This window comes from Zonotrichia leucophrys, chromosome 2, assembly GCF_028769735.1.
Source record: "Zonotrichia leucophrys gambelii isolate GWCS_2022_RI chromosome 2, RI_Zleu_2.0, whole genome shotgun sequence".
Lineage (NCBI taxonomy): Eukaryota > Metazoa > Chordata > Aves > Passeriformes > Passerellidae > Zonotrichia > Zonotrichia leucophrys.
In genome coordinates, this window is record NC_088171.1 from 131951232 (window position 1) to 131973660 (window position 22429).

General features: G+C 43.1%; 2 protein-coding genes across 3 annotated transcripts in view; one reads left to right on the forward strand and one right to left on the reverse strand.

Moving 5' to 3' along the window:
- On the forward strand, positions 1-13613 carry CCNE2 (cyclin E2). 2 transcript variants are annotated; one of them, XM_064706485.1, is made up of 12 exons: positions 1-105; positions 1584-1622; positions 1711-1819; positions 1999-2058; positions 3985-4136; positions 5874-6009; positions 8021-8167; positions 9395-9490; positions 10227-10361; positions 10993-11104; positions 11758-11912; positions 12292-13613. In XM_064706485.1, the coding sequence occupies exons 2-12, from the start codon at positions 1609-1611 to the stop codon at positions 12391-12393; spliced, it is 1218 nt and encodes a 405-aa protein (XP_064562555.1). In that variant the 5' UTR covers positions 1-105; positions 1584-1608; the 3' UTR covers positions 12394-13613. The 2 variants fall into 2 exon arrangements, with proteins under 2 accessions (XP_064562555.1, XP_064562556.1); XM_064706486.1 differs by having other exon boundaries at positions 2002-2058; positions 12292-13252.
- INTS8 (integrator complex subunit 8) overlaps positions 13601-22429 on the reverse strand; it is a 21166-nt gene continuing 12337 nt past the window's right edge. The window contains exons 15-27 of the mRNA XM_064706484.1: positions 21775-21976; positions 21104-21225; positions 19914-20098; positions 18485-18518; positions 17770-17826; positions 17625-17686; positions 16856-16974; positions 15777-15880; positions 15072-15122; positions 14373-14446; positions 14232-14296; positions 14094-14137; positions 13601-13819 (exon numbers count right to left, since the gene is read on the reverse strand). Of these exons, the coding sequence (XP_064562554.1) occupies positions 13703-13819; positions 14094-14137; positions 14232-14296; positions 14373-14446; positions 15072-15122; positions 15777-15880; positions 16856-16974; positions 17625-17686; positions 17770-17826; positions 18485-18518; positions 19914-20098; positions 21104-21225; positions 21775-21976 (1236 nt within the window). The 3' untranslated portion in view covers positions 13601-13702. The remainder of the gene's footprint in view (positions 13820-14093; positions 14138-14231; positions 14297-14372; positions 14447-15071; positions 15123-15776; positions 15881-16855; positions 16975-17624; positions 17687-17769; positions 17827-18484; positions 18519-19913; positions 20099-21103; positions 21226-21774; positions 21977-22429) is intronic.

Here is a 22429-nt window from a genome sequence, read left to right on the forward strand (position 1 = left end):
GCCGCCTGCCGCCCTCGCACATGCGCAGCGCGGGCCCGGCCGCGCTATATAGCGGGTTGGCGCCGGCGCCAGCTGAGCAGCACGGCCCGGGCGGCAGCGGCGGAGGTGAGCGGGGTCCCGCCGGGGAGCATGGGGGCTGGCTGGGGGGTCATGGTAATAATAATAGTAATAATAATGATGTTGTTGTTAGTAATGATGATGTTAATGATGGCATCAGTGATGATGGTAGCGATGATAATGGGAGCGGTGGCCGTGTTGAGGATGGTGGTGATGATAGCAGTGGTGGTGGCGGTACCAACAGACAGGGTGCCGGTGGTGGGGGGGTGTGAAGGGGGCACTGGCAACGGTGACCGGGAGCGGTGAGGCGGGAGAGGTGGCCGGGAGCCGTGACCGGGAGCGGTGAGGCGGGCTGCCTGCCCGCCCACCCAGGCAGCATTTTGGAGGGAGAGTTGCTGAGGAGAGCCTGGGGGGAGATGTCCCCAGGGGCTGCCCCATCCGCAGGGAGCGGAGAGTAGCGATGGCCCGGACGGGCATCCCCGGAGGGAGCGGTGCGGTGGGCCGGGGTGCCGGCGGGATCCCGCCATCGGCTGCCCCCCGCCCCGGCGCGGAGAGCCCCGCGGGAGGCGGGCTGCACGGTTTTGGAGGGAGCCCGGCGCGCTGGGGGCGGGAATGCCGGCCGAGCAGCTTGGCGGGCTGACCCCGACCGCCCGCCTGCGCCGCACCCCAGCGGGACCCGGCTCCCCGCCCTGGCCCTTGGAGCGGGGTGCCTGTGGGGACATCCCCTCACAGCCCCGGTCCCTGCACGGGGGGGTCCCGCCGAGGGGTGTCCCGGCGGGGGGTGGGTGTCCCCGCGTGTAAGGCGCCGTCCCGGCAGCCCCTTCCTTCCCCCTCAGGTTTTGGAGGGAGCCGCGCTCTCAGCCAGGCGGGAGCGCGGAGGGGGGGGCGGGGGAGCGGTCCTGCCCCTCCCGCGTCCCCTCAGCACCCTCGGGAGCGGGTGGGTGCCGGATGGGCCCTTCGGGAGGGGAAGGCGGGAGCCGGCGGTGTCCCCAGCCCAGCCTGACCCCGGCACAGGCCGCCGCCGCCTCCCCGCTCACTGGAAATTGGCGCGGAACCGGCGCGGCGGGAGCGCGGGCGGCGGCGCCCGGCCCATCGCGGCCCCGCCATCCCGGCAGGTGTGGGGGGCATCGCCCCTGAGGGAGCGGCAGCGTCCAAACAGTGTCTGTGTGGGTGCCTGGAATGGAGGGTGCGGGGGACTAGAGGGGTCACAGCCCCAGGGACCCCTCCACATCCTCTTGTGTGGGAAATGTCCCTTTATAACTTCCCTGCCCCCACCCCCAGGCAGCCTGAGCTAAACTGCTGGCATACCTGGGCACCCTGCAGCAGGACATGGAGCTGCGTGTGCTTACATACCACAGTCATGCTCTGCTTGGGCATTCCTCAGGCCAGGGGAATACTTGTGCCCTTCTGTTTGAGCTGTGTGAACCATGCTGCTCTTTGTGATGAGTTCATGACACAAAGTAGGGAACTTGGTTCTAATTTTGTGAGGACGCACTAACTGACCTTGTCTTATTACTTTGATCCAGGTAGAGATCTCATAGCCCAGAGAAGATGTCAAGGCGCAGGTAAGCTGTTAGCATTGTACTAAGAGTATCTGTACTAATCTAACAACTGCTGCTCTCCTAACATCTCATGTCTTTTTACTCTTTGCAGTAGCCGTTTGCAGGCCAAACAGCAGCAGCCACTGTCCTGTCCAGAAGAGACTCCACAAGAACTGCAAGCACTAGATTATCTCCAGACCAGAAAAAGGAGAACAGCAGAGGTGAGCAATTTGAGCATCTTGGAAAGTTGGATGATACTGAAAGCTCTCCAGTGCATTTGGATGGGACAGTCTTTACTTTGCCGTGTTACAAAGTGCAAGGCAGGGGTAGCAAGAGATTTTCTGAGCTGTAGGAGGGTGTGCTGGTCACTGTCAGTGTATTGATGTGTCTCTCTTTTCAGCAGGAGATTAAGAAAAGAGAAGATGGAAAAATTGCAAAAAAACATCAATACGAAATTAAGGTAATTCAATTGTGAATACCATTTCAAATTAGGTAAGGGAGTCTGGTTTGTGTTGGTAGGTGTGAAATCACGCATTCCACACCAGAAAGTATTGAATAGGGGAAGTTTGTATTTTTAGATATTAGAAACTATGGGAGCTTAGCACCTTTTTATCTGTTTTACACGACTTGATTGCAGATAAAAGATCCTTCAATGTAAAAGCCACTGGCAGAGTAAGATTAAGTGAAAAAAAGAGAATGACCCCTGATATTTCAGAACAATTCCATATGCAGAGCAGGTTAGGCCTAGAGGCAAGTCTAAACAAGATCACTGCCCTTGTTTTAACTTCAGGTGTGGTTTCATGGCCATTTAGTTGAGATTCATAACCATGCAGGCCATCTTTAGTTTCATATAACAGTTCTTTTGATTATTTAAATCAATTTAGGAATGTGTTTTTACTAACACAGTAAGCTCTTAAAACTGACAGGCCTTATGGTTTTCTGTTGTAAAGCAGACTAGTAAAATATTATAACTTTCTCTTGCGAATAATATTGTTTGTAATTACTCTGTTTGTAAAGTGAATGAGACTAACAGCTATGGTGAAGCAAAACTCTTCTGATTGTGAAGTTGTCTTTGTAAATCTTGAGTAGGGAGAAATGCTGCATAAGTATTTCAGCTGTACCTGGGGTGAAACTTAAGTGTTTCAACTTTGCTGAAAGGGGGAAATCCTGTGTCCCTGTCTCCCTGTCTCTTCTTCCTTGAAGGGCTGTGCAATCCATCTCCAGCCTTGTTGCATTCCTTGAACAAAGCAGTAGGCAGGTTCATCTTGCTAATTTGGCATTAGAAAATAAGTTAAAGTTCTGCCAGGTTAGTGAATTAAGTCAACCCAGCAGAGGGTCTGGCAAGCATTGGAGTGGAACTTGGGCAGTGAGGCTCACAGGAGAGAAGGAGCAGTGGGACCTCCCTTTTCTGTTGGTTGTGTTCGTTAAGGTCAGTTCTGCTGGGGTATGTAACTTCACTCTTGGGGTACTTCAGTCTGGCTATAAATAGGTTTGGATATACTGAGGAATCCTGTGTAGCTTACCTTGCAAGTCAGCTGTATAGGAAAAGCTTCTGTGTTCAGGGACAAGCGTTGCCATTTTTTGTGACTGGGATTCCCTCTCAACTCCACAGGGAATAATTTAGGTTGTGTGACACCATTTTGAAGGCTGTCAGCCATTACAGCATTGCATGTGCTCCAGGGATTTGATACCCCCTTACTCATTGGTTACCTACAACCAAATAAGCATTAGTGAAACAAGTTACAGTTAACCAAAGTAATTTAGAATTCCTTCTCTAAGGCTTTCAGCAGGAATACCTTTGCAGTCTTCTCATTTGGAGTCACTGCATCCCATATTTGGCATTGGCAAGCTGAGAGAGAGTTCACAGCTGCTGCTTGCTCAGTGGGTATCTAGCTCTGGAGCTGAGATGGGTGGCTCCTCTCTGGAGCACTAAACTGGAAGATAACAAGTTGCTGAATTTCCACTGAGAGACAGTAAAACCTCCACCCCCTCCTTTCTTTTCCTCTGAATAGATAAGTAGATTGGACTAGTAACCTAATGTCCTGTGTTTTAGTAGCAATTAATATCTTTGCCTTTTGTACTGTAACTGAGCTTTTCAAGCAATGGATAGGCTACTTGTGGGTTCATAAACTAAAGATGGTCATCTTCCTCAAAGCTGAGTTCCCAAATGCATCCAATTTATTTATATATGTTCCATCTTGGCTGATGGAAGGTTTTGTTGGCATTTAATTTTCTTCTTTCTTGGTTTCAGTACTTGAATCAATGCTGAGATCTAGAAAGACCAATGTACATTACATATATTGTTGCTGTTACTGTAATCTACTTATTGCCTTTCTTGCTCTTACAGTAAACACAGCATTTAAAAGACACCTTGTTTATTTTGCAGAGTTGTTGGCCCCCCACAATAACAGGAGGCATCTCACCTTGCATAATTATTGAAACACCTCACAAAGAATCAGTAACCACTGACTTCTCAAGATTCAAAAAATACAGATTCAGGAACCTCTTCATAAATCCATCTCCTTTGCCAGAACTCAAGTAAGTTTAACAGAGGCAGTAATTGTTAATGTGTGAACTACTCTAATAAAATCTTGTTATATGTGCTTATGTAATACATACCTCTACTTGTCTCCTCATCTCACAAAAGATTTTATGTACAAGCAAAAGAAAGAAATTCTTGAGTTTGGTTGTTTGAATATTTTTTTCCTGATCTTGTAAACACACCAGACAGTTTTCACATTTCAGAGCTGTCCTTTTATAACTTTACAGTGGACACTCTAAGGGTTAAGGCACTCTAAAGGTTTAAGGGTTAAACTAAACTTCTTTCAGTGCTATTGGAACTGTGGCTAAAAAATATTTAACCAAATTTTCTTAAAGAACTTAAAGTGTTCAAATAAACTTGTGGCGATATCACTGTGCAGGTGGCCTGCTGGTGCAATGCAATGTGCTCGGTGCAGTCCCAGTTCAGACAGTTGCCCTTCTGCAGAGAGATAGCTTTGATCAGGCTGTGCTAGAGAAATACCCAGCTGCTGTTTGTATCAGCCTGGGCTTTGATGAGAGAGGTGGTAAATTTACTGCAATGTGTTGAGGAAAACTTCTGCCAGGGTCAATGAGAAGAGAAGCAGAACAGGTAGCATTACTTTAAGAGAACCTTTGTATAGATATACCTTGGTGTTTTTTTGTGCTGGCCCAAACTGGATCAGAACTTCAAGATGCTGCCAGGTGATGCTTTACTGCAAAGACCTGTTCAGATACAGAGTTCCATGCAAGGTGCTTAATCCTGTTGTTGACAGGCATCTGGTGAAGCTGAACTCCATCCTTTCTGATTAGCTGAATTAGAGGATAATTTACTTCTCCTGCCTTCTCCATCCTTCCCTAACTGCTGTAAGAAGATCATAATTCATTTCTCAATGCCTGCCTGCTTAAATGGGAAGAGTTGTGTATTAAACAAGCAAATATTTCCCCAGCTTCTAACTTTTGAGGGCAACACAATGAAACTGACCTGGGTTAAAATTTGTAGGCAATACCAGTGATCAGCTCTGTCTCCCCTTCTGCTTCTCTCCCCTTCTGAGGAAAGGTAAATAACTCCAAGAATTTCAGTAGGAAATCGTGATTTCATTGGTTAACATGCTTTTCCTCTTAGTACCTGCAGGATGAGAAGAGCATCTAAGAAAAAGCCCATATGGATTGACAGTAACAATTACAAATAAAGCCATATTGATATATAGGCATCATCTTCCCAAACAGACTGGAGCACCAATAATTTATAAGTTAACAATAAAGAAGAACATTTTTTTTTCTCTAAATAGCTTGCTTCTGAGCTGTGAAGTAAGCTAGGAAATGAAGGGATGAATGAGTGAGTTTTAAACACTATCTCTAGTTTTTCTCAAGCTAAGCTTATGTATGCTTTATGTTTCCTGAGGAGGAGTATATTGTTCTTTTTTAGGGGGAGGGTTTAGTTTTATCTTGCTCTCTGAACAGCCACCAAAGTAGGCAAAATAGGGAACTCTAGTTGCACATGCAGCTTTGAGAGGCACATGTTCAGTTTTAGTGCCTGTTCTGTAGAACTGGGCTTGTTGGTGATCTTGCCAAGCTGCTGTTGTGGTGATGTAAAATGTTCCAAATGTTCCTGCAGTTTTCCAGTTGCCATAAGGATCTTATAGTATGGAATTTTTCTTTTTGAATGTCTGTAAATAATAAATAATGTGTTTGTTTGGTTTTTTTTTTTTAATTGTGCATATACTTACTAATGCTTTGTGTAACTTTATTCCATAGCTGGGGCAATTCCAAAGATGTCTGGCTCAACATCCTGACGAAGGAAAACAGATATGCTCACTGCAAACACTTCACATCACTACATTCTAGTTTGCAACCTCACATGAGATCCATACTGCTAGACTGGCTCCTAGAGGTGTGTATCTTTGGTTACTTTATCATGTGTTATGCCCATGAAGTAGGCAGGTAAAAGCACAGCTTTTACATAAAGATCTCACAGTAACGTGTGGAGTTGTAAAAAATGGCCAAACTATTTTGCAGCAGAACAAATGACTGCTTTTGATGCCCTTGGTGAGCTACACCTGGGCCTTCCCAGGCAGGAGGTACTGAACTTCCTTTCCCCCCAGGACAGTAAGCAGCAGTATTTTAACTTTTGCTCATGGCACCCTGCATCCTGCAAGAGAGAGAAATCTGGTTTTGAGACACTTGTATTGAAATTATGGATCTCTAGCTTATGGGGTAGACTGTATCTAAGCCATGAGAAAACTGCATCTGTTGAGGATTTATGACCTGACCATATCAAGAGCTCTTGAGTGTCAGCCCATGATGTTATTTTCTGATTTCATAGCAAATTTTCAATTTTATCATAGGAAGAGAGCAGAATATGTCAATGGCTGACAGTTAAAGGTTCTTGATACAGACAGCTTCTTATGTGAAAAGGTTACAAATATATTAGCAAGGAATTTCAAGAAAAATGAAAGCTTTTTTTAATACACTCTGAATAAAACTATTCCAGTTGTATGCTTCACTAGTTCCTCTAATGTGGAATTTACATGTCACCATTAAATTAATTTGTTGCTTTTTTTTAAATCTTGAACTAGGAAATCATCCAACTTCCAAACAATCATCAGGGGCATTGCTTTTGTCCAGCTCAGTGGTTCTATATGCCACAGCAGATTTAAATCCCAGCAACTTTGAGACCTCTTCAGTAGTTCCTAACAGTCTTCTGTAACATTATAACAGATGCTGCTTAACATGGCCAAGGGTTATTATGTTGGGAAATTACACTTCTATAGAAATTCTGCCATTTATTTATGGGCAGGCTGGTCTATGCAGTTTTAGCTCTGAATCTTCTTTAGAGCAGACATTAATAGTATCAGAGTAACGCATCGTTTATCAGGTTTAAAAGTGGGGCTTTGCTATTTCTGCCAATCAGTTGCATTTTTGGTGTCAGGAAGGGCTTTAATTTGCAAATGAGCTTCCAACCTTATCTTGAGAAATAGCTTGTAGTAGCGAGATTATATTCTGATGTTGTATCCAAGTAAAATAATGAAGTGGCTGGGATCTATTTCTTGGATGTTCTTTTCTGCTCTTGTTCTTTACTGCAAGTAGATTGTAAGTAATTAATGGATATCTAACTGCTTTCTAGTTGTGAGAGGGGGATGGAGTTGCAGGAGAGCTGGATATGTGGTAGCCCCTCCCAGTTCAATTAGAGATTAGATGAAAAGTAAGGCTGTCCCTAAGATCTCCAGGTCTGGGCACTCTCCTTTCTTTTTTTGTTGAACTGGCATTTGAAACACTTTGATACAATGCGAGTATTAAAAGTTCTCCCTGCCAGGGAAACCAGCAAAGGGATGGAGCAGATGGCGGCTCCTGCAGTTTTGTTCCTGCTTAGTGAGGCTGCTGGTGTGCCTGAGGGGCTGCAGGCAGTGCTCCTGGCCTGCCAGCACAGCCCACTCCAGCAGCAACTTCCAGGCTCCTTTGCTGTAGAGCCCAAGATTGTGATTTTTTAGTGGCTCTGCCCTGGGACAGACCTACTGGGAATTCAGCAGGGATTTGACTTCAGCTTGAGGCTTGAGAGTATTCTTAATCAAGATAATTAATGTGTGTGTGTGTAGGTGTTGCTGTTTTGTTGGGGTTTTTTCCTCCCCGGACTTTCTTCTTCCAGTGGAAAAATGGTTGCTATTTAATTTGGAAAAAATATTTCTTTAAAGTCTTTTAGTACCTCATAGGCAATTCACATTTAGGTGGGAGCATGGGAAATACCTTTTCCAATCCCGTGCTAACCACTGCATCACACCATACCTTGCTATGTGAAGCTTTGTGTGTACAAAAGATGAACCTGCATTTTGCTGTAAAAGCTTGAATACTCCTGTGTGTGTACACAGTTTTATAACAGAACTTTTGGGTTTTTTCCCCTGTTGTAGGTGTGTGAGGTGTATGCACTCCACCGGGAAACCTTCTACCTAGCTCAAGACTTCTTTGATAGATTCATGTTGACACAAAAGAACATTAACAAGAGCATGCTTCAGCTCATAGGAATTACCTCATTATTTATTGCCTCCAAACTTGAGGTAAGAAGCTCTGTTACAGGGAGGAGGATCTTGAATTTGGAGTAACTAAAAAGACAGTTATAACAATTATTTCATGTCTGAATCTTTTGAACTTGATGCTGTATGTACAACACTGAAGGTTATAAGGGGAGATTTTTTCTCTTCCTTCAGTTGTGCATTTGTCAGTCTCTCAGAGAGTAGTTTTTGTCCTCTCTTTCTCCAGCAGTGGGGAAGAGACCACATAAGCTTAAAAGGCATGCAAATGTGCTAGAAGTAGTTTTGTTTTGTCTAGTCTTTTTCCAAACATACTGCAGCTGGCAGACAATCTCAGGAATGGGTGTGGGACTTGAACAAAACCAAGCCTAGGTCTCAAACTGCCTGTGCATCAGGCTGATGCCCTTACAACATCCTCCATTTAGTGGAGTGTGAGTCCTGAGTGCAGTGATGGTGATACCTCACATTGTGTGCTGTATCCATCCATGGGCCAAGAGCTTTTGGGTGATGCATAGTGGGCTACACTGACAGGAGAACTTGGGTTTGTTATCTTGGAACCCCCAGATCTCACTGTGGTTCCCAAAGCAAGGTTGCACATATGAGCAGTCATTCCTGTCCTAAGGAATCTCATGGGGCCATGGTGGTCACAGAGCCAGCTGGTAGGGAAGCACTTTTGCTGGTAAGCTCTCTTCTACTTACCAAACTATGCTTGGCCCCAGCTGGCATGACTGGCTTAGCAAATTTCCTTGACCATCTCTGCACCATGGATTTTGACAGTTGCAGTAGCTGGTTGTGGGATTTTCTCTCTTCTTTTTTTTAGCTTTTCTCTTTGTTTTTTTTTAATTTTTTTAATTTATGCAATTACATCAGCACTGACAATGCAGGTAATTTGTACCAGTCAGCCATCTGTAGGAGAATTGGGATGATGTATGTTTCTACAGCATTGAAATGGCTGAGTAGAAAGATCTAAAAATGAAAGGGTGTTCTGATTTGCTTGGTCAGCATTTATTTCCCCAGAAGCTCAAAGGGTTGCAATAATCCATTGCATTGTACAACAGATACTAAAACCCAGGTAGGTTATGTGTCATCTCCTTATCCTGTAAGTTTCATGTCAGTTCATATAATGAAAAAAACACTGTTATAGCATAAGAAAAGTTAAAATGTCAATGTGGACAGAAAAGTATTTTCCAGTATCTTCTCAACCTTTCTCAGAACTGTAAGATACACTCATATTCATTTTTCCTCCCTTTAAAGGAAATCTACGCTCCTAAAATACAGGAATTTGCTTACGTCACTGATGGTGCTTGCAGTGAGGAAGATATTGTAAGAATGGAACTTATTATGTTAAAGGTAATAATTTGCTGTGTTTGTAAATGCTGGGTGAAAGACCCTCCAGCTGAGCCTTCTGTTTTAATGTCACTTACTTGCTTAGGAAAAGGAACCTGTCCCTGTTTGTGCACAATAGTGGAGCCTTTGTTGTGTGTGTGTGTGGACCTCAGACACCCTAGCTGGGATGCAGTCCCTGACTGGTAGAAAAGGGCAGGTTTCTCATGCTTGTGTGAATTTAAAGGCTCTCAACAGTGCAGGCAGCCACAGGCAGGCTGGAAAGCTGTCACTGTCATGTACTGCACTTGCCAATATCCCCTGCTGTCCAGGAACAGGGGCTGCTGGGGAGACAGGCAAAAGCTTCGCTCTGCTTGGTGCTCCTCGTGTTGAAAAGGATCTATCTTTACCAGCACAGGACTCTATACACTTATTCTTCCTTAATAGGTATGAGCTGCAGGTTCACACAGCTAGCCCAAAAGCTTGAGGAAATAATATTAATTTCCCAGCTTCTGAATGAAGAAGACATATAAAATCCAGCTGCACAGGTGAAAGGATACAGATTTGTGCTGATCCTAATACAGCTTTTTCAAAAAGCCTTAAGAATGCAACTCAAAAAGAATACTTATACTTGAAACTAAATATTTTTTGGTGTCTTGTAAGGATATGTGCAATAATCTCAGGAGAGGCATAGGAAGAAATCAGAGCACTAAACTATCCTTGAGTGGTTTATGGCACTTAACTGTTTGTTAAATATTTGCAGGCTTTAAAATGGGAACTCTGTCCAGTGACAATTGTCTCTTGGCTGAACCTCTATCTTCAAGTGGATGCTCTGAAGGATGTTCCAAAAGTACTGCTACCTCAGTATTCTCAGGAAAAATTTATTCAAATAGCCCAGGTAAGTAGTAAAAGGTTGGAAAATGGTTCTTGGGGCAGTGACAAGTGCTACTGAATGTTGCACCCTGAAAGCCACTTGGTCCTAAGTGTTCCCTTGTTTCCCCCTCACCTGTTACTTTGTTAAGGAGCGTGCAAGTTTGACTCCACCAAAGAAATTCAGTTTTGGGGACAACTACCCCTGTGTTTCTCATCTCCCTGCTTTCACATACTTTAAGACTTTTCTGTGTGCTGGAAAAATAAAAAATCCATTTTATTTCTTTAATCACTCTAGCATTCTGTAAACAGTAGTGACAGCTCTGAGAGGAAGGTGGATCATTTCGGGCTCGAGGCTGTTTTTTAACTGCCCTTAACAGCGTGTCTGTGTAATTGCCAAGACAGCAGCCTGGGGAGTGTTTTGACTATTTTGGAAGAGCTGTGGTTCTGTTGGTATGGGCATGTGTTGTGCCCAGCCTCAGAGAGGTAGCTCAGTGGTGTAAATAGTGCACTAGGTAGTATTTAAATTTAAGACAACACCTTCCTGGAGCTCAGCCCTGTTCTGGCTGTAGGAGGACTGCTGTGTGCACAGTCCTCTCTGAGAAAGGATCATGCCAAAGCATGAGCTTGTTAACATTTGTTACTCTTCATGTCCTCAGCTTTTAGACCTGTGTATTCTGGATGTGAATTCTTTGGACTTCCAGTACAGAACACTAGCTGCTGCAGCGCTCTGCCACTATACCTCAATTGAAATAGTTAAGAAAGCTTCAGGTAAGATGCCTCTGCAGAGCTTGGCCTTGTGGGGCAGGGAATTTGGGAGATGTCACAGACCCAAATTTGCTTAAGATGGTATTGGCTTAGCAAGCTGCAAAGACCAAAACCTACATGGACACTAATATTTGTTCCGTGTGCTTCTTTTCCTTCTAATTTCACTTCCTACCACTATTTCAGAAGTTACAAAGACTCAGAAGGAGGAAACCCCCCCAGCAGTGCAGCTTTTGCTAAGGAATTGAAACATTTATTGTTCTTTGCTTTTGGGCTAATATTTGCTCAATGGCTTCCAAGTGTTTGGGGAATCATTAGCTATATATTTAGCCACTTTTTCTCCTGAAATGTAGTTTTCAAGTAGTCGTGCATGTCTGTCAGCAACACCCAGTGTGTTTTTATAGCATGACCCTCAATCTGTGTTCAAGCCATGTCACTTCAGCCTCCCCTGGAAAGTAACAACCCTTGTGACCTCCATTCACCCTCCAGCCAACACCCTTTTAAGTAAAAGCATAAGGAAATGTTGGCTGTTTCTGGGAGGATGTTTCTGAATTTTTATCTGCAGTATTATTTATTGTGTTTTTTAACTCATGGCCATATGGGAACACTGTGTTACTCCCTCATGATTTCTAAATATATTCTGGTGTTCTACCTTTCAGGCTTAGATTGGGACAGCATTTCAGAGTGTGTACAATGGATGGTTCCTTTTGTCAATGTGGCAAAAAAGGTCCCTGTGAAGCTGAAGAACTTCAAGAAGGTTGCAGCGGAAGATCGACACAATATCCAGACCCACACAAATTATCTGGACATGCTGGTAAGTGGTTTGTGGATGTGCAGTTTGGGCAGCTGAGAGTTCATTACACATCCCTTGTTCCAAGGTAGCTTTTGAGTGGCCAAAGCACCTCCTTGCTGACACCTGGCCTGGCTCACCTCAGTGAGGGAGTGCCCACCACCAGTGCTGCTATAAACAACACTTGCTTTACCCTAACACTCCCAGCACACACCTGCATTACCAGTACAGGGGAGCTGTTTGTGACTTTGTTATGCGATGTCACTTTGGTTTTCTCAGTACCCTGACTCTAGAGCACTTGAACGGTGTGAGTGGTGTGAGGAAGCACTGCTGCCTCTTCCTGCCACAAAAAAGGAGACCTTGTCACAGATATTAATTGCTGTCTTCTTTCCCCAATATGCAGGAAGAAGTGAACAGTGCAGTAGTGGCTACTGCCCCAGGGCAGTTATCACCTGTGTCAACAGGAGGAATAATAACCCCTCCCAAAAGCACAGAGAAGAAATGAAATAGTCAATTATCACAAATGGATTCAGAAACAGGACTTGGTGCTTCAGAACAAGACCACACTAAAGGTGACTCATGCTCGTTACTGCTATTAAAGACTTGGGCAGTAAAAGACACAGCAGATGGAAACAGAGACCAGCATCCTCCTACAAAAAGACTTGACAAAAAGAGCTCAGCTGAGCATTGCACCCTGCTACCGCAAGAGCCTGGACCACTTTGGTCCATTCTGACAAGACTTAATGGTGAGAACTGAATTCTTAACTTATGACTTTCAAGAACATGCTTAAATAGGGCTGGGTGGCAAGATTTGTCCACTCAAGCTTATACATATAAATTAAAGCAAATTACTTGCTTTAATTTGGGTTAGATGAGCAGGAGAATATTGACAGCTTGTATGTATTACCTCTTCTTGACCCTTTTTTTCCTGGGAAGGTCAGAGCTCACTTGTGTCAGTCAGTCAGTCCCCTCAGGTGCAGTATTACAGGGGCCCGTGGGTAAGCAGTTCACATCTCTGAAACCACTCTGTGTGTGCAGGACACTGCAGCCAGCCTTGTACCAAACCCCAGCTCCACAGGAGCCTGATGTATTTAACGCCCTTTAGGCCCGCCATGAACTTCAGTTTTAGTGCATCACTGACCTCAGGTAAGAGTACCAGCAAAGAACCTGCTGCTGCAGTAACCCGAACTGGAAGAAGTACAGTCCCCAGGCAGCCACTTGCACCAAGAAAGAAAAGCATGAGAACTGGAGAAGGTGTGGAGCAAAGGGAGCCGCAGGTACTCTGCAACCACTCGCATCATAGGAACAGTATTTTAAACTGTGGAGCTGTATGTCAGCAGTGTTTATGAACAGCATTAACTACTGTGTTTTCCTCGGAATACTCACTACCTCTGAGTCACTTCTGTGATGAAGGGCAGTACTGGGAAAGAAGGGTATCATTCCTCTTCCCTCTTTCGTGATGCTCCAATCCGTGCTGCACACCCAGGGACAAGTGTTACATTACACTGAGCAGCCCACAAAGCTGCACTAGAGCATCAAGTGCCACCCACATCCACTTTACACTCACAACAACTTTGCAAACTTGAATTCATGTCTTCTCAAACAAGCCATTGTGGAACTAGCTGCAGTTGCTTCCAGCCTTCTGTACAGTTTGTAAAAATAAGGGGTTTATTGTAAGATTTCATCTATTTCTAAGAAGAAAGATACTAGACTGTAAATGTTGTACAAAAATTTAATTGAATTTTTAAAAATAATAAAGTTTTGAAAGATTTTTTTCACTTTTATACATTTTGTAATCATCTTTCAGCATTAGCCTAAAAGTAAAGTTTTGCCATTGCTTGAAGAAACTTCTTTTTCCTTCTCTGAGCAGCAAGCTGTAGGACTTCCTCAGGATTGCTGGCATTCAGCTCTGTCTGGCCAATGGCTTTTATCTTGAAACAAAAGAGGAGACACAACCAGCATGAGGCCTTCCAGTAGAGCTGTTTCATTTCAAGGCACTTTCAGCACTAGTTCCATGGGTGATTTATTTCTGTATTTATTTCCTGTATGCCCCATCACCCCACCCCTTCAGCCACAACTTGACATAAGCACCCAGATTCTAAAAGAATAGTGTGATGGAATTAACTGGAACAGAAACCACCTTTTCAGAGGTGATTTTGGGGGGGGAAGACTCTAAAGAAGTCCCAGCACCCTGAGTTAACTCACTGCTATCTGCCGCTTGTCTGTCTCGCCTCTTTTGTGGTGGAGATCTGAGGATGAGTCAAGGAAAGTCACTGAGGCAGGTAATGGACTTTTTCTCAGCTGTCAATATCCAGCATGTGTGGTATTCCAGCAAAAGGATACATGTCAAGTATTCCAAGATAGTGACATCCCAGATGTATTCATAGTAAGAATCCATGGCATCGTGACTGAAAGACAAGGCAGGTTAACTGACAGAGTCACATACTGTGTTTAGGCATCTATAAACTCTGTTGTACCATTTACCTGTTCTGTTCCTGCAGTGCCTTAAAAGCAGTTTTATAGTCTACTTCTCTGAGGAACTGGCACAAAATAGCTACCTGTAAGGAAAGACTCAGTGATTCTGACAGCCTCAATTCCCCACAAACAAACCTTCCACACAATGCCTTGTTCATGCCACTCCTTTTCTAGACCCAATCTAGACCTTGTTACCAGGGCAAGCAAGTTCTGAGCACCTGAACACAGATCATTCTCACACAGCAGTGGCAACAGCTACAAGAAAAGGGGATTGACTCAGATCAGAAGGGAGCGACTTGGCTTCCAGGTTTCCAAGCGCATTTAAGAGCTTTAGAGCGCAGTACAAGTGCTGTTACTTCTTGGAGAATGACTGACCCCATGGATCAGCAACAGAACCTGAGTTATGAAAAACAAGGCCAGGTTCCCAACACCACCCCATGGATACCTCCTCTCTTAAAAAAAAAAAAAGTATTATCAGAGAAAAGTAGAACAAAACACCCCCAGACTACTTCTACTTTTTACATTTCCAAATATGTCTTATATTTACTAATTTTAGTCCTCTAACTGTCCTAGAAGCAAATATAACAAAGCCTACTCTACTGCAGATTGTATTTCCAAGGGAAGTTGAATTTAGTATTTTTTAAATTTATCCCCTATATAAATATTTATAAGCAAATGTTTAAGTTAATGCCATGTTTCACCTCTTACCTGGGTGTGACAATTGAGTAAAGAGCAACACTTGATCATTCTTTTTATCACCTACAGAAAGGTTTAAAAGAGAACACGTTCTGAAATGCATGTTTTGGAACAAAAACTGCAGTTTTTATTATTATTTTCACGGGACCACCTAAGTAGCTATCTACATTCTTCTGCCCCCTAGAAACTCTCAGGCTTCAGCACATCCTTATTTGTCACTATAGAGATTCCCAGCACAGTAGGAGCCAGATGTTTTCAGCAGCTGGAGCTCAGGTGAGCACTGCTGGTGAGGCAGGGCTGCTGCACTGTCCTGAGCCCCTCTGGCCCCAGCCCTGCCCAGCACCGTGTGGCTCTGCAGGGATGAGCTGGGGATGGTCACACCACACACGGATTGTGCTCTGGGCTTTTCCATTTGCTCTCCACACCCCTGGTGTCCCACAGTGCCTTCCCAGCACACAGCTCTGCAGGCTCTATGAACTAACAGAAAAGCCTTCTGTGATTCATTGAGCAAAGGAGAAGGCTCAGATTTCCTCTGGCTTTCAAGCAACAAGCCAAAAAAGAAAAGGACTGATGAGGACATCTGTTCCCAAATGCATCAAGATACAACACCGCACATGCTACAGGAAAGTGTGTGTGCTGGACACTTTTGTCTCTACACAGAATCAGGATGCTGTCTGAATCCAAAGAGAGATTTCCGCAAATCCCACTTTAGCTCACCTGGTCTGTGTACACATCTGGTGGCACCATCTTATTGAAGAAGTCTGAGCATACAGCTCCTGCCTGCAGGTAATAGTGAAGGGCTGCTGAATACTGATTAGTTGCTGCCAAGGGAAAAAAGCCAAATAAGGTCTCAAAAGTAAATACAGCAGTTATTTAATACTCAGATCAACTGTTTATAGAATTATTCAGACACATATCTCATAGCTGAATTCTACTTGTCCTCAGTGAGCTGAGCACACACAGGTAGTGAAGGAGTTGGTGTGAGTGAGAACAGCACCCTCATGGCTCAGCACTACTTCACTCCCAGGAAGCCCTTCCCGAGCTGCGGAGAAGGCAGCAGCCTCCAGGCTCTGTGGCAGGAGCACAACAGAAATACAGCCCACTGCCACTGCTCCAGCCACTGCTCCTTCAAACACCAGCTCTGAGGCTCCCTACATAAATGTCCTCCTTCTGGGATGCTGCTGCACTTTGTACAGGCAATAAACACTGGAAAATAGGTTTATAACCCTGAATCACTCTCCCACATGTAACATGACAGCACTGAGCACCGGATAAAGACTCCTCCTCTTACCCCGAGAGTCATAAAGCTGTAGCTATTCCTCATTTACAAACCCTTCCTCATGCTTCCTCATTTACAAACCCTTGATACTTCCCTATATAAAATACAGATCCTCTCCACTCTGCTCATCTTGTGCTCCACTGAAGCTGATCTCCACATTTAAAAGCAACCACTGTTCACAAGTTTCCATTCACTTATAAAACACTGAAGTGCCATGGTTTTGCACAGTTACACCAGTCAAGGACCAACTGCACTAGAAGAGGGAAGTTAAGGGTAACTCAAAGTTTCCCTTCCCCTAAAAGCAAGTCTGCATGACCTATCAGAAGCTCAGGCTATCTGTGGGCTTAGACACCTTCCCAGACAAACCCACCTACACCACTGCATCTGAAGATTTGAACCTCATATATCACTTAAACTTCTTTTCATGAAAGGAAACACAAGGAGGGTTATGTCAAACAAATCTCAGAGCAGGAAGGTTCCTCTACACATGTTAAACACAGACATTGGTTTCACTTACCAAAATAAATATCTGCCTGAATAATTAACCAGAAGTGGTTGTTTGCATTGATAGTCAAGGCATAGCTGACCAGCTCTTTTACTGTAATAGCCACGGCTTCAAAGTCCACTGATTGAAGACTGAAAGAAAAAAGAAAGAAAAATAATTCCTAACTTACTGCTTTGTTTTTTTAACCACTAACTTGATTTCACCTCTAGCTGAGGTCCAAAGCACCTTGCCCTAAGTGTGAAGCATAACTAACTCCAGAAAGGATTTCATGTTGACTAAGACTGCTGTTGTTACAATACAGTAAATCTGACTGAACAAATACAGCCTTCACAGGCTTGAACAAAATGCCAGAACTAAACCAGATTCTGAGATCCCACCCCACAGAGCCTCTAAATTTCAGTAGAGAAATAAAGTTCAATGGAGTCAGAATAAACCAATACATACCATTTGCTACTTCCTATTTTGGCTATTATTCAAACACATCTCAAAAATATTAGTGATTTCACAATGAAGTATTATATGGTTCAGATAAAGTGAACATATAGTTCAATAAAGCACACAGATTAAAAGCCATATCTTTTCTTCTCCTCTTTCTTGTTTCCCCTATCTCCATCAGGACCATCAAACTAGGACCAAAACTCTCCATGTCCTCAAACCAATGTTCCCAGAGACAGAATGGGGGCAGTGATGCCTTTACATGGAGAAACCACACTAACAGTAAGTGGGACCAAACCCATCACATAGAGTATTTTGAAAAACGTGTTCTTAATCATTATCTTACTTGGGGATGGATGAGGGCCAGATAGAAATGTGTTCTGCTGCAATATCATTCACAATGTCTTCCTAAGAGAAAAAAGATGGTGTGAGAAATCAGAACAAGAAACATTTCAAGAAAACCAAGAAAGACTTTGATGATATATACTAACCCGAACGTTATGAAGTTTGACAAACAGGGACAATATTGTAGTTAGAACCAATGGTTCCTGCAGGGAAAAGAAAATATTCCCATGAACCGACAAAACTCCACTTTTTTCCCTAAGCTTCAAAACTATGTAAGAAGTCAAGCAATCATTATAGTTCCCTATTGAAATAGGGCAATATTTTGTTAAGAGATCTGCAACACAAGGATACTGCAGGAACATTTCTGTAGGAAGTTTTTAACTACTTCAGATTTTCCTGAATAACTCCTTGGATATAAACTTTACTTTTGTTTTACACATCTCTTTATGTTGTTTCTGTGATTACTACCTAACCTTAAACTTAAGCTAGGTTCACTACAACTCTCTATGCATTTACAAACCCAGAAGCTATAAACAATTTCCCTCCTTCTTACTTCTGCTGCTTAGTATGATGCATGTAGCAGCTTCTGTCTCCCTCCAAAAGGAATGCTTTGCTTCGTGACAGCTGCAATAAAATACACTCCCAATGTAAACAGATCTCCATCAGAATTCAGGGTAATTTTTTTACAAGCTATTCCACACTGCTGTATGCCAGGTATAGCAAACTCTGACGTTTTACAGCCATACAAAGCACCCATATAATTGTTAGATTTTTTGGAATTTAACACAAAAACTCCAGAAAAATACTACACCAAAAGGATGTTTTGGTTGCAAACGTATTTTCAACACCACTGTGACTTACCCGAAGCTTTTTGATGAAGGACAACAATTCACTCCTAAAATTAGGGACACAAATACCCATGTAAGTAATCATCCACAATAAAAAGTATATGCACACTTAAAACACAAGTCAGCAGAGCAAATTCTTCACCTGCTAAAACACCCCTTCACCTCTAAGTTTACAAATATAGGGCATGTAAATGAAAATGACGAGCCCATTCACTTTTAATACAGTTACTAGCAAATTTTACACCAAAAATAGGTTAAGTATGTTCTTCTATCAAACTATAAAAGGCATGAAAATCACAGAAGTCAAGCACTGATTCTAAAGGGGAAATCAATTGAACTGTACTGCAATTCCCTAAGCTAGGTTTGCAGCAATGACCTACACACTTACAGAAGAGGGTACACAGTGATCACTTATAATGTACTTCAGTTTCCTCGTAATGAACATCAGAAATTGTCACCATAGGACAATCCAGAAAAGTTTTCACTACTTCTTTTCATAATAACAACAGGGTCACTGCCCTTTACTTGCCCTTTTTGTTTGAATCAGAGGGATGAGGAAAGGTTCAGTAACCTGGAGTACAGCTGTGCTCCTTTTCCTTGCCAGAGTACACAACTGGAAGCTGCAGCACGTTGGTACCCCCTACACCTGCCCCAGAGCAGCGTGGGCAGATGCAGCTGGCCTTTGGCACACCTTAACCTGATTAGCTCAAGGAAGGCAAAGACACAGAGGTTTGACAGAGGCACCTCTCCCAAGGCTTTAACGTGGAAAGCTGTTCAATACAGTCACACAAACCAAACTATACCGTATTAGACAACTTATACTTAGGCTCAGACTTCAGAACAGGCCAAGAGCTGGACAAATCAGGTGCCAGCACTGGACAAAACAGAGAGTCCTGAATCAGTCATTTGAGGCTAAGGCTGCTAAGGTGTCTGACAGAGAAGACTCTTGACCAGAGTAATTTGATTTTCTTACTCTGCAGAGTTTAGCTGAATTAGAATTTCATTTCAAGACTCAGTAACATTTAGCTTTAGACCCAGATACAAATCTAAGTATAGATACCCATGCTGTGAGCTATGTGCTTGATACAGCTATAAAAGTACGAAGCTGACACACAATAATTCTATTTGCTGCAAAGTAGACACCTCCAGCCATCAGCTCTACTGCCCTCTAGATGCATTGACTTTACTGGTTATAAAGGGAGCACAGTCATATATGCTTCAATTTCTGCAGGGAGAGCTGCCTTCCACACACTCCTCTTCTGCCTCTGAAAAGGAAAGCCAGCACATCCCTACTAAAACCCAACTCCCACAGTGGACAGGAATTTTACTCAGATCTTTAGCTGCTGCCATCACTCTGACAGTGGAATCCAGACATTTCTGACGAGAACATGGGATCAAACAAACCATTCAAGCCATCTTCAAAAATAATTTTAGAACCATACCTGTACATAATACCCAATGTAGACTCCCTGTGTTTTATCAAACTCACTCTTCCATCATTGCCACGTTTGTGCTGGTTGGATACACTGCAGATTTGTACAACGACTTCCCAGAGATCTTTAGCTGTGCGTCTGCTTTCTTTGGGACCTGGCAGTTCCTTGCACGTGGCAGCCAGCAACTGGCCCAGCTATGCAATGCAACAGAAAAAACACAGCAGCTAAGGCTCCTCTGCATATCATCTACAGCAAAGGAATTACTGGCCTTTCAAATGGCTAAGCAAGTGATTTTAAATTATGAACTACAAAGGAATGTGACTAAATTTTGCAGCAGAGAACACTGAAAACAGGAATTAAACCGAGCATTTTGCCATTTATTAGCTTCCTTGGTGTGTATTTCATTATTAAAAGCTCCAGAGAACAAACATGTATTACATAAAACCTAACCCCCACAAAATATGGTTTAATAAAGACTGGCTCGTCAGAACTCATTTAACTTCCATATAGTAATTAATCTTAACTGAAACTGGCACAATGTTATACAAAAAAGCTGAACCTCAGAACAGAAATTAGGAAGTATCATAGGTAAGCAGAACAGGGTAAAAATGAACCTGTCCTGTGATACAACTTACCTTCTGCTCCATGCCCTAACTGTGAAGTAGAAACACTGGTGCAAAACAATTTTGAAAACAAAGTTTCAAAGAAGGCAGGGCTTGAATGTCTCCAAAAATTCAACACCAGCGTTGGGTAAAAAAACAGAACTCTTACAGTGCATTTGGAACACAAGTATCTCAGGAACAGAAAAGAAGCCAGACTTGAAAACAGAGATCTACACACTTCTCATACCTCCTACATCAACCTAGGCTGAATTCTAGCAGAGAGGAGAGTCCTTTAGAAAGTGTTACAGCGTTTCAATCATGGATCATAACCACATACCCCTGATGGAACCAACCTCAGCTGGCAGCCAATAAGGGCCAAGATTTCATGTGCTGCTGCAGCACAGCTTCCATGTTTTTTGTCAAGTGCTAAACATGCCTGTTGCTTAGCCCTATGTTCTACCCCATACTTAATTCATTAGAGCCACAAAGCCCCACACTCTTAAGCAGAAGGGTACTTGCTTTGAAAAGTACAAAATACTTCAACAAACAAAAAGTCAACTACAGTCTGAGAAAGCCTTGAGAGTGAGCACTTGTTACCTTCACATAAGGATTAGTCTGAACCAGAGGTAATGGAACTTGCATGGTCAAATACTCGTTCTCACACCAGTTTAACAGGAAGGCAACACATTCTTCAGCTATAACTTGTCGAAGAGGAATATCTAAAAGGAAAGGGATTCTTTGTTTAGCTTTTTATTTTTGAGAAAACAGTGTTGTAAATGGTGTTGTAAGAAAATAAGCATATCCCATTCCCTCTAATCAGCTGTTTTTGCTCCACTGCTATCACAGAAAGATATGATGCTTAGCCCAATGGGAGACCTCACCTCTGGAAATTAGAAGCAACAAGGGTTTCACCTAATCACAACAGTACAATGCTACCCTATTATTGTGAAAGCAGGAGGAATCTTTAACAACTGGCAAAACCCTCTGGCAGAAGTACAGACATCTTAATCCTGTTCAAGTCCTTTAAGTGGCACTGAATAGAAACTGTCAATGTTTAGCAACAGGCAGGCATCATGCTCATTTCCAAATCCTAAAAACTAATAAAACTTCTGAAGACTTACTAAAACCAGCATCAAAGTTGCTATTTTTCCATTTACACACAGCAGTTAATCTGCAATACAAAGTTGGTTTATTTTGCTGCAGACTTTTCCCCCTTCTCTCAAGGTTTGTGCTCTACTGCATCCTCAGAAAGACAGTAATGTACTTACCAGGCACTCTCATTTCCAAATAGCCTCGGACTCTGCTTATAAGATCAGAAGGAGGACGCTCTCCAGAAGCACCAGCTCCAGCTTCGTGAGTGTAAATGTCCAACAGCAGCATTTCATTGAGCATGACCTGACGGAGCTTTGGAGAGAACTCTGTCACAAGCTCCAAGCAAGCAGCAAAAAGCTGTTTTGCATGGACAAAATCCTGCAATAAAAATTATATGCATTAATGATTCCTAACAAATTCATAAGGGAAAATACTACAACCTAAAGTGCAATCAGCTCTATCTTGGCTGAACCAGCCTCAGCATCCATTAGCATCAGTATTGCTCAAGCATCTCACAGTGTCTACTTATGAGTCCTCTGGACTTGCTATTAAGCTTAAGAGTTCCAGAACTTCTGAAAACAAAACAAGGAGTTTAAGCAAAAACATGCTAGAACCAACTACTGGTATGCTTGGTACAATTTTGTTTTAGTTACAGTTTAGCAAATTTGTCAATTACAAGGAAAACAGAACAGCATTTCCAATAAATTTCTTATGTAATACACTTATTCAAAAGAATTGCACTTCATATCAGTAAATCAAATCACCACTGGATGTAGATGCCACATGATCTAGAACAACATAATCAAAACTTTATATGAATGAAATTATCTC